Source organism: Crocodylus siamensis, chromosome 9 (genome assembly GCF_052110815.1).
Source record: "Crocodylus siamensis isolate JL-2025a chromosome 9, ASM5211081v1, whole genome shotgun sequence".
NCBI classification, from domain to species: domain Eukaryota; kingdom Metazoa; phylum Chordata; order Crocodylia; family Crocodylidae; genus Crocodylus; species Crocodylus siamensis.
In genome coordinates, this window is record NC_143403.1 from 59,293,709 (window position 1) to 59,308,014 (window position 14,306).

General features: G+C 51.8%; 1 protein-coding gene across 1 annotated transcript; it reads right to left on the bottom strand.

The window, feature by feature from the left end:
- Positions 1–3,563: 3,563 nt before the first annotated feature.
- LOC149857720 (uncharacterized) lies at positions 3,564–14,090 on the bottom strand. The gene is made up of 2 exons (XM_090063962.1): positions 8,144–14,090; positions 3,564–3,693 (listed from the first exon to the last, which is right to left on the bottom strand). The coding sequence occupies exon 1, from the start codon at positions 14,088–14,090 to the stop codon at positions 13,278–13,280; it is 813 nt and encodes a 270-aa protein (XP_089920088.1). The 3' UTR covers positions 3,564–3,693; positions 8,144–13,277.
- Positions 14,091–14,306: the final 216 nt, after the last annotated feature.

The following is a 14,306-nucleotide window of genomic DNA, read 5'->3' on the forward strand; positions in this document are numbered from 1 at the left end:
GGCACGGCCGTGTCCCCCCGCAGGAAGTGGGGCATGATGCTGATGCGGAATCTCCAGGGAAGAAGAGCAGCAGTCCCCGCGGGTGGCACTTGCCCCGCCCCGGGGCCGGTTGCTGTCGTGCTCGGCGCTGTGCACAACCGGGAGCACACCGGCTGCTCCACGGGCTCACGGTCCGCATGAGGGCACGCGGATGCACGCGGCTGTCCAGGCGCAGCCACCGACGGACACGTGCTCCCGCTGCCGTGGGGTGCTGCCTCCAGCCCTTACCCCGCTCGGACACGGCGGCGGTGGCCAGGCCCGGCTGCCCCAGCTTGCCCGGGCGCGGCGCGGCGCGGCGGGACGCGGGGTCCCGGGCCCGCGCAGCCGGGCGCTCCCCGCGTCGGGCCGGCGCCGGGCGGACTCCGGCCCTGGGAGGGGACCGCGCTTCTCGGGGCCGGGGCTTCGCGGAGGGAAAGGGCTGGAGCAGCGGCGCTTGCTTTGTGCCGGTTCCCCCGCCTGCTTTCCCAGCCAACCCTCCGCCGGCAAGCGCGGCCGGGGCGGCGCCTGCCCGCCGCTGCCCGCCGCACGAGCGCTGCTTGTGTCGCCGTGCCACGGCCGGGCCGCCTCCTGCGGCCGCCCCGACCCCTGCCGGCGCGCGGCGGGAACCGGCAGCCCCGCGACGAGGGCAGCAGCCGGGCCCTGCCTGCGGGGAGGACGGGCCGGGTGGTCCGAGGAAGCGCCGCCGCGCCCGGTTCGCGCTCGTCCCGGCCTTTCCCTTACTGCCGTGGCCGGCGGGCGAGGGGCCTGGCGGAGGACCTGGCAGGTGCCCTGCGTGGGAAGAGGTGTAAAGAGCCGACCCGCAAAGGCTTCATGTCCCCCGCGCAGCACGGAAGTGCCCCGCGCGTGCCCGAGCGAAAAGCCCCGGGCCCGGCCCCGCGCGGGGCAGCAGGCGCTGCTCGCTGCCGCACGAGGCTTTGCCGAGGGAAGACACGCGGGCTCGTGCCCTGCGGGCGCGGAGGGAAGGAGCCGCTGTCCCGGCGGAGGCGGGAGCGGGAGCGGGAGCGGGGCCTGCCGCGGCCCACCCGGCGCGCGCGTGCCCGAGGGAGCCAGCCCCGGCGAGGAGCCCGCCGCGCCAACCGCGCTGCCTCCTTTCTTTTGGCAAGTGCGGGCGGGGCGGGGCGGGGCGGGATCCCGCGACGCGGAGGAAGCGGAGGGCGAGAGGGTGGGACAAAGGGGCTGGCTGGGGCCGGGCCGGGCCGGGCCGGGGGGAAATGGCGAGGGGCTTCCTTCCCCCGGGGCAGAGCCGCGGCTGGAGAGCTCGGGGGCGGCCCCGACCCGCACGGAGCTCCCAGGCCGCGCGCGCCCCTTCCACGCGAGGCCGGGGCGCGGGGGCTTTTTAGGCGGCGTTTGAGGCCTGGCCCGGGGAGCGAGATCCCCCTCCTCAGCAAGCCCCCGCCGTGGAAGTACTCGCTCTCGTCTCCTCTCGCGGCTGTCCTTTCCTGTTTCAGTGCCGGCTCGAGGCACCCGCTCCCGCCCGACTCAGCAGCGCGCGGGGCCGGGAGAGGAAAGGGGCCTGCGGGTCACGACCTCCCGGTCTTCAACGCCCGGCCGCTTCCCGCAGCTGTCGCGGCCCGGCTCCCCGGAAGGGCAGCGAGGAGAGAGCCGCCGGGGCCCTTCTCAGCCCCGCCCCGCCCCGCCGCCCGGGGCCCCGGCGAGGGGCGCACAGGCCTCCCGGGCCGCCGGCTGAGGAGAGGCGGCGGCTCGCCGGGCTCCCCCTGCCCACCCACATGCTGCCGCGGCCGCAGCCATTTTGTGTGCGAGCAAAGCCCGGAGGTGAGGCCGGGCAGGGAGCGGGTTGTCCGCGGGACGCGCGCGGGCTGCCGCCACACGCGGGCCCCGGCCCCGGCCCCGGCCCGCCCCGCGCGCGGGCTGCGGAGAGGCGGCAGCCGGGCCTCGCCCCCCGGGCTGAGACGGCCCCTTTCCCGGGGCCGCACCTCTGCCTGCGGGCCCGCCCGGCCACACGCCCGCTCCCCGGCCCGCGCACCTCGCTCCCGCAGCCCGGCCCCGGCGACCTGCACGAGCGGGCGGGAGGCCGGGGGGAGACGCCCTCCTCGAGCGGCCGCCGCCCCCGGCCCCGGCCCCGGCCTGTCCGGCGGGACGGGACGGGACGGGGCGCTCCGCTCCGCTCCGCCTGGCCGGGAGCCCGCGCCCCCCCGGGGTGCACAGCGCCGGGGCTGCGGGCTGTCCCGCTTCCTGCGCCCGCCGCTCCCGGGCCCCGCGCGAGTGCGAGCCGCGTGCTCCGCCGAGCCGAGCCGAGGGGCCGCCGCGCCGCAGGCGGGATCGTGCCCCGCTCTCGCCGCTCCCCGGCCGACTGACGCCCTTTCATTATTGCACTGCTAGCTGCAAGGCTGACAGTAGTGCAACAGGGAAAGAGTGGCAGCCTGCCCGCCGGCTCCGGGTCCTCGCCGCCCCGCGCCGCCTGCGGGCCCCCGGCCGGCCCGGCCCGACGGCGGGGCTCCTTCGTGCCGCGCGCGGGCGGCTCCGCGTCCAGAGCCGGGGGGGAGGGGGCGGCTGCGGCGAGCCGGGCGCGGGTGGGGGCGAGGAGCAAGGCCCCGGGCCCGGGCCGCCCCGCCGCGCTCTAATCCGTGCGCGTCCCCTCCCCCCGGGCCCTTCTCCTGGGCCTCCGGGGCCCCAGCGCAGCGCCAGGGACCACCTGAACATAGCGGCGCGGGCCACCCACTCCGCCATTTCAGGCTTCTGTCAACCCCTCCCTCCTCCTGCCGCCGATCGCTTACAAAGAGGAACCCGAGCCCCGGCCCCTCGCTCCCACGGCCCCCCCACATACCTCGGCGTCCCGCGCGCGATCAGCCCCGGCCCGGAGCCAGGGCCCCGCACCTGGGGGGCGGGCAGCCGCGCACCCCGCGCTGCTTTCTCCGCCCGCAGCGCAGCAGCCTCCGCGCAGGCCAGGCTGCCTGGGCGCCCAGGCCCCAGCGCATCGATCTTCGTTTGCTAATCAGACACAGGCGCTTTGTTTGTATCAGCTTCGTGGGACTGGAGGGCCAGAAGCTTTACCCCAAACCCTGGTTCACAGAACATGTTGGCTTCCAGGCTACAATCGGGGACACAAACAGCAAAGGTGACCAGATACATCCAACCATCCCTGGCCGGGTGTTTACATCCTTACATAAAGTAGGCTCCCTTCAAACATCCAGTGCCTGGCACTGTTTAAAAATACAGACAGGAGGGGTTACTCCAGTTTCAAGCAAGTACAACTGTTTGTGCTTTTTTAATACAAGGCTGTTTTGCATCCTGCGTCATAACATCAAAAATACACCCCTTTACAACTTGAGTCATCACAAGAGCATCTATGCACACAGTTACTTGTCAGGGCAGCATGGATATTCGGAAGAGCATCAGTGAGCAGTTCTTTGTCACATGAACAGGGATGTTCACAATAACACATTTGCACAAATTGATTTGCCTGTCTAGCACTGTTTGTAATTGCACAACTTTTGTCCTAAGGTGACCAGCATGGCTGTTCTGCTGCTGCTTTTCTTCTCTCCATGAAGAATACCCTCCAAAGAAAAGACCCTATAAGCAATATTGCACTACTACCCTGATCACAAAAGCAGAGGCAATATTGATAGGGTCTTATCCTTAAGGTTATGAAGCTGGATTATGCTTCCTGCAGCAGGTGACTGGACGTCCATTAGTCTGCAAATGTGTAAGGGGTAAAAAGTTAGAAAATAGTGCACCCCCTATCAAAAGTACAGTTACTTATAGCTGGGAAGGAAGAAAGGCAAATGGCCATGAGTTGCATCTCTTGAGGTTACCTCTGCTATAGAAAATGGAATCTAGCCATAGGTTCTCCTTTTTTCCAGTGACAAGCATTTCATTACAACATGGGTTTTATCCAGGTTTGGGTATCTCTCCCCCAGCCCCATATTCCTTCCTTCAATCTAGATTTTCTCTCCTTCTTTAATACGCAGGCTGGATCCACTGTCTAACCTGGAGAGGCTGGAACTTTCTCCTACTTATTTTATTACTAGTTATATATTTTGAACTCATTAGTAACATGATTGGAGGCCCTTGTACAACTTCCTTTCTAGGGCTGTTCTGCTGATAGGGCACAGGGTTTTAAAACACCTCTCCTTCATTGGAAATAAGGGCATTCAATACACGACAATAATTAGAAAGTGAAACAAGATCTCCAGAGCTGGCTCCTCAGATTAACATGCACAGATTACCTAGTTACATTCAACCTGCTTCAAAAACATGTGTGCCTTTGCCTAGGAGCCATAATTTCCCATCCTCTTTCTATGCATGTCTGGAAGACACCAACCTTCTCCCATCAATGTTGTGACTTTTTTAGTTCTGAACACTTTGGTGACCAGAAAGACCAAATCGAAGAGAAGAGCCAGAACTCATCCATCTTCTCTGGGAGTGGGAGCTCCTCTATCTAAGTAAACCTGCTCTACTCGAACTGGACTATTAAGTAAACCTGCCCCACTGTATTTGTCATCTAGTAACACTTGAAAAACTAGAGCGAGGAGGAAGGAAACTTTATTCCCAGGCCATCCCAAACCAATTCACGATTTTGACACTTTAAGCTTCTCTTTCCTCAGCCTGCTTTCCAGCGGATTAAATAAAAGTGCAATGGAGAGACAATCCCCTAATTCATGGATTCCTGGCTAATTTATGCATTCCACATTGATCTGGTCTTTGCCATTAGAGATCCCTGGCGTTTGGCATGCTGGTGTGAGACAGCTCTCTATCCCCTTTGATGTTGGCTCACTCGCCAACAGAAACTAAAAACCAAAGACACTTGCACAGAAGTGGGAATAGGGCAGAGGCTGCATTAATTGTTTAGTTTTTTTAATGGACTGATAAACAAAAACAACATGTAGTTCAGTTTGTCCTGTTTGTTGAAAGCTGATAGGAATCTTCTTTTCTGTATTATTTGTAGTAACCTTTGCTCACGGTAATTAAAAGGCCATGTTCACACAAGGGTGTTGTAAGCAGATCAGAATGGTTTTACCAAACTTTGGTATTTTTGTTACCTTGGCAAGTTCTCTGTTTTAATCCTGCCAGTCTGCTTTTCAACAGTCTCTGGCAGCTAGATCTTTAGTTAGGGTTAAAGCAGTTTTTTAAAAGACAAGAGCTAGTCTTGGCCTTACCTTTCCATCTACTGTAGTCCAATAACTCCAGTTTCTATTTTGTTTATATTTATCAAGTCTTTTTCCTCTCTTCAGCCTGTATGTTATTTCAAATAAGACTTAAAAGCCCCCACCCTTCACCCTTTTAACCTCTCCAGTGGCTCAAACACTGTTCCCACTGGTGACTTTGAACTGTAAAGTCACAATTCACAACTTCAGGTGGTGTTACTCTTGAAACAGCAAACCAGAAAAAAAAAATCAGAATTCAACAGTTTCTACACAATTTTGACCTGTGATATTATTATAAAATCTACAACTGACATGAAAGAGTAAGGGACACAGTTATGAATTTCAACTACAACTTAAGGTCTGAGAAAATGCACCGTTCTGTTACTCTGTTTTTACGCTGCTGGGTCTGCCCTCAATGCCTAGATGTGTCTCAAGAATTTCCTTATCTTCAACTGTCCAAGTACACTCCAGGGTCTCTGTGATGGTGTATTTGTACTGGACTCCTACACCCTCCTCTCCCCCCTCTTGCAAGACAGAAAAATAAAGACTGAATCGATACCCAATAATATTCACACCATTTGCAAACAATATGCAAAGCCTGTGTTGATCCCTTCCCCATTGCAGGAATGCTTCCCTGGAATGTATATGGGGGTTATTTTAAAATAAACATTTAAACACAAGATTATGAAATGCGTTCTATTTATACTCTAAGAGGCTGAGCGTCTCTAGATATGTTTAGAAACCTCTCTCGCCTTTAATCACATTTATAGAAACTAAATGGAAATGTCACCAGGACTAGTATGGAAATGACACTTTAAATGCTGCTCAATAAAGGCAACATTTTGGAGTTTTGACTTGCATGACTGTGCTGGAGTCACTGCAGTATTTTTAAGCCACCCATTCTTGATGTTAATAGATAGAGTAGACTAAACTGACCCTATTATGGAGCTCTGGGCTAAATAAAGTAGTGCACTGGTTTCCAGAGCTCAGAGGTCTCCTACTTAAGTACTAGACCAGACCCTGGATACCCTGATTTAGTTTAGGGATCCAGTTCCTTATTTACATCCATTACTTTTTTGTTTCATTTTTCCTGGTTAAGGTGCCAGTCTAGGAAGCAGATTTTTATTGTTGAACCAGCTGCAACCTTACAAGCTATAGCTGGGTACCCAACCACACGCCCAATCCTATTTCCCTGTCCATATGTACTTCAATAGCTAGAGGAGCTAGACAGTTTTAAAAAGCCATCTTGCTCTACCAGGTATGTATGTGTAGCCTACAATCTGTTTTCTGCAAAGGAATTGACACTGTTACCAAAGGTCAAACCAAATGCTGTGGCAGCAGCTGTAATGTTGAGATTTCGCTTAGAGTTTTACATCCTATTTGATTTTTTAAAGATCATTGTTTTAAAACTGGGGAGGGTTGTCTTCTTAATTCTCTCTTTTTCTTTAAAAGAAAAAAATTCTTGGCATTCCAGCCCCACTCCGTAAGCCTATCTAGCAAGCCTGTACAAATCCTCCCAGAAAAAAGGGGATTCTTGCTTCCATGCAAGAGTCAACCTGTCCAGGTGTGCAAGAGACTCCAGAGCATGCAGGTTTGTAATCCTCTCTGAAAACACTAGCTTCCCAAGCAGCTTTCGCCCACTGAGCTGGGGGATTCGCTGTCACCCACAGTCATTTATCAATACATTGCCCTTCTCCTGAAATCAGAGGGGATTACACTCCAGAATGTCCTGCCATTTGATTCTCGCTTAAAATATTTAGTTTGTGGGTTTCAATAACCCTTTTCTCAGCAGCAACATTTCCTCGGCTGGCAGAAGCCAGATCTGCGTCAGTGAGCTCCATTAAAAGGAATGACAGAGCTCCTTAGACAGCCTAGACTTTGTAACCCCACAATATGGCTTTTCTGCATGGTGTTTACCAGCACTCTGCTGTCTGATGGAAAAAAAAAGACACTGTGGTACTAACCGTAGGAGCAAGCTAGGGCTGAAGCCTATCACCTTGGAAATGCTGAGCTCCCGCCTTGCAGTAAATATAGTAAAGCAAACAAAATGCCGTAAAGTGCCCTAGCCCTGATGCTGAGCACGTGGGGCTGGCCTTGGGGCACTCCAAAATGTCCCTCCCCGGCCACGAAGAGGGAGGCACCCTCCCCGGCGCAGGCCCAGCACCCTGCCGGCCCGCGAGCAAAGCGCAAACTGCATTTGCACGGGGCGGGTTTATCGCACCCCCACCTCCAGCGCAGCACCACCAGGTTTGGGGGGGGGGGGCATCCCAAACCTGCGCCTCCTGGCCCTGCTCCCCCAAACCACCCAAGTCAAAGCGAAGCGTGAGCGATCTTCCTATGAATCCAGCACTAAATGCAATGACTCAAGAAGTCCCCCTGAAGAAAAAAAAAAACCCTCTGAAAACTTAAAACCATCTGATTTCACTTTCCGCTCCAATTGGTTGTGCAGCCAGGGCGCAGGTCTGGCCTCCTCCCGCACACTGCTGCCCTGTGTGCGCTGCCCTCGCAAAGGAGGGCTCTTTTAACAAGTTTATGCAACAACAGGATGGAAGCTCTCCCGGAGCCCTTCCCCCTCGCCCCGACCTGATTCCCTGCATTCCTCCCGCGCCCCCTCCCCTCCCTCCCCTCCCCTCCCTCCCTCCCGACTGGAGACAAACGCTGGAATCTCCGCACACACATGCAAATGGTTTCCCTTGCACAAATGCAGCCTCCTGAAGAGGCCTTTGCTTCCGAATCCCCCCTTTTTCTTTCCTCCACTGCTTCCCCCCCTTCGCTGCTACATTCCTCAGCCAGGCAGGGTTAAAAAAAAAGAGAGAGAGAGGGAGAGAGCGAGATCGGGGAAGGGAGGGGCTGGAATGTGCAACCTCCATCCCAGCCCTGAAATCTGCAGGGAACCCCCTCCCAGACGAGCCCCCTCCCTCCTTTGTGTCCTGCCTTTTGCTGCTTAGGAGTAACTTCCCGATCAGCAAATGTCCCATGCGCAGAAATAATTGGCTCACCCACGCCGGAGCACTGCTGGGCTTGCGCTGCAGGGGCCTCGGGGACGAGCCCACTGGGTGGAAGTCAAGGCACCTTTCAGAAAAAGCCTAGCCCCCGCCACCTCCAACATCTCTTCCACACCCAAACCCTACAGCCCCCACCTCCATTTCGAGCACATCTGCTGTATTTTTTTAACTTCAATTCATTGAAATTAAAACCAAACGGCGTCCCCCTCCCAGCTCCGCGCAGGCAGGCAAGCAGCAAGGCTTGTGAGGCCATCTTCCATCCTGCACCACCCCCAAGCACTCACTGACACTTGTTTTCACTTGCTGCTGGGCTCATCCATGTGTCTGCCTGCACACCCACACACACACACACACACACACAGCGCCGAGGGGATGGCTTCCACCTGATCTCCCTCCCCCCAGACACAGACACAGGAAAGGGATCCCTTTTTAGTCCTGCACCGAGGTCACCGAGCTGCTACTCTGCTGCTCCCGGTTATGTCATTGGGAGTATGGTCATGCCAACAAAGGGAAGCCTTTCCAGGTTTCACTCTCCCCCAGCTTCTGATTAATTGAGCACCAGGAGAAGAAAGAAAATTAAAAAAAAAGAAACACTGAACAGGCTTCCTATTCCTTCACACACAAAAATGGCAAATATGCTACAATGCACAGAGATGCATTAAAAACCCTAGGAGAAAGAGAGAGCCAGGCAGGCTCATGTTACCTCTGCTTAGGTATGTGAAACATACCACATCAGCTGCCTGATTTCTTTTCACCCACCATCATTTTGCTAATGGTTCAAACTGAAGCCTTCCCCCTCCTCCTCTGGGTGTGGAGGGGAGACAGGCGCTCCTCACCCCTCACAATAAAGGCAGGGATTGAAAGGTCTTTTTTAATTAAGAATAGGAGGGCTTTATTGTGGACATAGCTTCCCCTGCTCCTTCTGAAATGGGATTCAACCCTCTAGGAAGTGGTACTCCATTTTCTGCCTCCCATGCTTTGCTCACTAGCCCGCCCTGGCCTGGGTTGGGCTGTGCAATTCCAATCGAAAATTCTCGTTTACTGAGATTTGATTTCCAATACTATGGCTTCCCTGCACCGTCTCCCAAGGTACCAGCCCAAAGCCCCTGTAAAAAGATAACAGCCCCCCACCCCTTCCTTAGCAGCTGCAAGTGAAAATTCCAAGAACAATCCAAGTGACAGTCGCCAGCATATTGTTATTTAAAGATCAATTCCTAATGCAATGCAACTGTTTCCAGGCCTACATCACCAAAGCGGCTCCCAGACTCACTTCCCATTTACTACTGAGAAGAGCCGAGGAAGATCAGGTCTTTCAAAGCCCTATTGATTATTATTTATATGCCCCCTAGGTTTTTTAAGCAAATGAATGTATTACTTTTACTTTACTCACAACATACTCCTCTAAAAACTAACAACTACAGTGCACCCAGAAAAAAATATATATATATCAGGGAGGAAGAAAGAAATAGCCTGTGACTATATACAAATCACTAGATTCCATACACAACAATAGCATCCTTAGGTCCATAAAAACCCTTTGGTTTAAAACCGGAAATAAAAGGTCCAACTGGGAGAGAGGTTTTTGGTTTTTTTCCTTGGTAAAAGTAGTGGTGGTTCTAAAGCAGGACAAGAGGGCTTTTTAAATTTGAATAGGCTGTCTTTTTATTGTACAACTTGGACACACAAACACACACCAGTGGTAGGAGGGGAAGTCCATTTTGTACACTGAAGCAGTCACAAATGGGAACAAAACCCAAGGAATTTCCATAAGACCATTCAGCCTTAAAAGAAAAAGAAAAAAGAAACCCCCAACTAAAAAGAGCCCCCTCCAACCTACTTATTGTTTGAGTCAGGTTTTAAATGATCTAGGAATCTTATGCTCACCTAAGCCTTGGGGTGGGGGAGGGAGGGGAACAGAGGGATGGCTGCCTATTAAAATGCATTAAATAACTATGAAGTTCCACAACGTCAGAGACTGGGTGTGCAACAGTAACTGATCATAAGGATGTATTAGGACTGGAACCAAATGCTTTGACAATATTATTGCACTGCTTTATTTGTGCAGACAGTAGTGCAACATTGTCAGAGCCAGCGATACCAGCAGCCACTGTCACATTCTGCACAGCTGTCCCTGCATCCTTTTGTGAGGGACTGTTACATTAGATTTTTGACCACAATAACGTTTTTATGTTTAGCCCCAATAAAACTCTGCATGCCTTAAAGTTTATTTGAGATCGTAATTAGACAAGGTAAAACAACAACAAAAGTTAGTTAAAAATATCAATCAGACCACTGTTAAGATATGGCTTGTTAAACAAACAGTTTCAATCTTTTGCTACATACATGCCAAGCACAGTACACTTTAAAGATAGATGTACCTTAAGAGTATTTTTCTATGAACACAGGGAGAATAAAAGAACAATGGGCATAATTCAGCATCCCTATAGTACTGGTTTCCATAAAAGGCAAATAATGCAGTAAATTAATCTTAACTACCTAATTTAAAATAAATGTTCAATAGGTGCCATAATGCATTCAGAAGTTTTCTTAATTGCACTGTACTGTTTCATGATGGTTGAACACAAAGCCTATAAAGCGTGATGCAATGGTATAGATAAACAGTGCTGTAAAGTGTTATGGAAAATGTTACAGAATTTGTAGACAAGAATGTGATGAGACCTATAGACAAAAAAACCACAAAGTGTGTACGTAACACTCTCTCACACATATATATTTTTGTGAGCGTGTGTCACCTTACAAAAATCACAATACAAGACCCCAGTCACACAACAAAATAGCAGCATTAAATTCAGACCACCTTAAATATATAGGGAAAGATTATTATATAGCAAAAAAAAATCCATCAAGAAATTGTTATAAAATTGTTATAAAATTTCAACACAGACATTATGAAAGGGGATGAATAATGAATCACTAAGAAAATATTGGTAAACAAAGCCGGTAATATGATGCCTTGAAAACTCCCAAAAATATCTGGAGTTATAAACATGGTATATTTAAATAATTCACTACTGTATATCAAGGCATGTGAGAACTTACAATCCCAAATCTCCTTCCATATGTAAAAGCACTGCCACATGTATAAATTTTAACGTTATTTCACACACGTGCATGAATACACTGAAGGAGGCATCTATTTTAGGGTTGTTTGCCCACTCTGAAGAGGGTGGGCTGCTAAAGGGGGTCATGTTTCTGCCAGCCAATGCCCTTTTAATATTGCACTGCTCATCATAATTGCCAGTAGTACAACAGAAAAAGGGCTCTGGACAACAGCATACTTCACAGACTTTTCAATATAAATGATAAATCAGTTAGCAACTTCTCGAAGTGATGGCCTTCTGTGCATGATTTACTCTCAAACAGATCAGTTACATTCAACAAAAAGGAATTTCTTCAAAAGCCACATTGATTCTGTGCCATTCTTCTAAGTTAGCTTTTAATGTTTTACAATTTTATCTTGCATTAACTTCAGCCAGAATTTAACTCTACTTATTTATTTTCTTTTGTTTTAATCACAGAAGTCCTGTGTTATTATGTCTGAAAGGAAAGATTACAACTGTTTTTTTCCCTTGCATTTTGGAATCAACCTTCTACAAAAATAATATAGAATAAATAAGTTACCTGAAACATTAAAGACAAAATATATATGAAATGAATAGCTGAAATCTCTGATACTTAATTTAATATACACTTGCACCTAGTTTTAAGTATTTTGGATAATTTGTATTTTAAACGCTAAATGAGGTTTTGCTATTTTAAATAAACATTTTTACTAAATAAGCCTTATAACTACTACCCTCTAAAGGTCTAAGACCTTTGTAAACGCATTCACTCACAAAATACAACAATAGTACTGAAACTTTTTTTCCCTTTTCAAAAAAGCATTTTGATAGTAAGGAGAAAACAGCAGTTAATTACTACAGAGCAGACATTCCAAATAATTTCAGAAATAGTAACATTTAAAATTATTTGGGTTATGCTTTGGGTTTAAACAGGTAACCTTTTGTTTCCTTAAATAATTGCAAAACTTTAGACATAAAAACTTGACTGCTTCTTAAAGGAGAATAATTGATTGGCAAAATGATAAAAGGTTGGTTTCAAACTCTAAATATTACCAACAACAAAAAAATCTATGCAATGAATCCAAAGCTTAAAACAGCTCCATAAACTATACAGACAAGTAAGATTGGCATCAAATTTTAAAATGGATTAAACTAATTAAAGTCACAGTGAGTTTTGCCTGGCTAAGGAACACTCTAAATGAATTTAACTTGTCAAATTTACAGGACAGAGACAGTAGGAACCTATTAGCCGTGAACTGCCAAAAATCTATTCAAGTCTGAATTTGTAGTTTGCTGTTGATTAATTTTCTTTTTTCCTTCCCCCTTTCTTTTTCTCACTGGCACACAGATGCATGCCTAATCCGGAAACCTAGCCCAGTATTGGAGATGTTTAAAAGCAAAAAGCAAAAAGGGGAGGCAGAAGAAAGAATGTGCTTTAACTTTAGGAAGTTTTTTAAATTCCACAACCCTGGGTTTGTGTTCGAGGGGACGAGGTTTCCTTACACAACTCAAAGACCACACACTGGAGGGAAGCTGAGCGGAATTGGGGCAAAGTGCAAGAATGCCAAAGAAACACTTTGGGCTGCACACCCTGGTTTATTGCAAAAACTCTGGACTATTTAAGCAAAGCATTAGTTTTATGAGATTTAAATATTAAGCCAATATAAATACTGGCTGGAGATAGCATCTGACTTATTGCCTCGCTTATTCTGTTTTTTAAGCAAAGGGGAGGGGAGCTTTCTAAAAGAAGATCCCTGGACACAAATATTTTTTTCCCCAAACTTAAACAGAGAAATAACGTTCTCCAACCTAGACCAGGCGCTTTGCTGCACAATGCAAGCAGGCAACACACACACACAACACCCCTTCACTGAAACACAATACTCAGCGATTAACTGTGTGTGGAGGGGGAGAGGGGGAGGACAGGGAATGGACTCGACTCTGGCCGAAAGGATCCGAGTCGTGGGATCACACTCCTTTCCCCAGAAGCGTTTGCCTGGATGAAACCTTTGATAAAGGGGGAAACCCAGCTCCCCGCTGTCTGGTTATTTTTCAGCCAAGCCCCTCGCCACACTTCCCCAGCACTTCTGTGCATGGGCGAGCCGAGCACACACGCCCCCTTCGCCCCTCCATCTTTCGGAGCGGATAAAAACATCCCGGCTTCTGCTCCGCTCCCTCCAGGCGGGCGCCGCGCTGCCCCGCATCCCCCCCGCAACCGCAGCCAGAAAGAATGAACTTTGCAAATGGCTCCGCTCACAAGTCCGCACCCCGCGGGGGCCCCGGCCCCGGCTCCTACCGCTCCCGCTCCCGCTGCCCGACATGCGTCCTGCGGGCGCCCCCCGCCGCCGAGTCCCGCACGCGGGCAGCCCGCGCCGGCTCTGCCCCTCCGCGGCCGCCTGGGTGCTCGCGAGCCCCGCCGCGGACACGGGCGGCAGCCCCGGGCCTCCCCGCACCGCCCCCGCCCCCGGGGCCGCGCTCCAGCCCGCCCGTACAGACGAGCACTTGGAGCGCCCCATTTCACCCCCTTTAAATCCCTCTCCATCCCTGCGCCTCCCCCTTTTCGCCCTGAGCTCCCGCCATTTCCGCCCGATCACCCGGATGCTGCTCCCGAGCCGCGGGCCGAGGGGCGCGGGCGGGGCGGCGCGACCCCCGGGCACGCCCGGTCCCTGCCCGGGGAGGACGGGTCCCCGCACCGGGGGGAAAAGTTGGCCAAAGCAGAGCAGAGGCGGCAGCGGCGCCGGGCCGGGCCGCCCCACCCCCTGCGCGGGCCCGGCGGTGCGGGGCAGCCCGGCCCGCCCGCCGCCCGCCTCGTTTTCCAATCGATACAAATTTGGGAAAATCCTCGGTACAAACCTCATGGCCTCCCCGCTCCAGCCTCCATCTTTGACTACTTGACATTCAGCTCCTGCCTGACCAATTCCTCATTAGCATACCTCCCTCCCCATTGGCGCATCCCTGCGCTAGTCTTTGCCACCGCCTCTCCCATTGGCTCCCGGGGAGGATATTTAAAAATATTATCCCCGCTCCCATTGGCGCCGGGGAGCTCACGTCACGGCCCACTCTTTATTTTAACA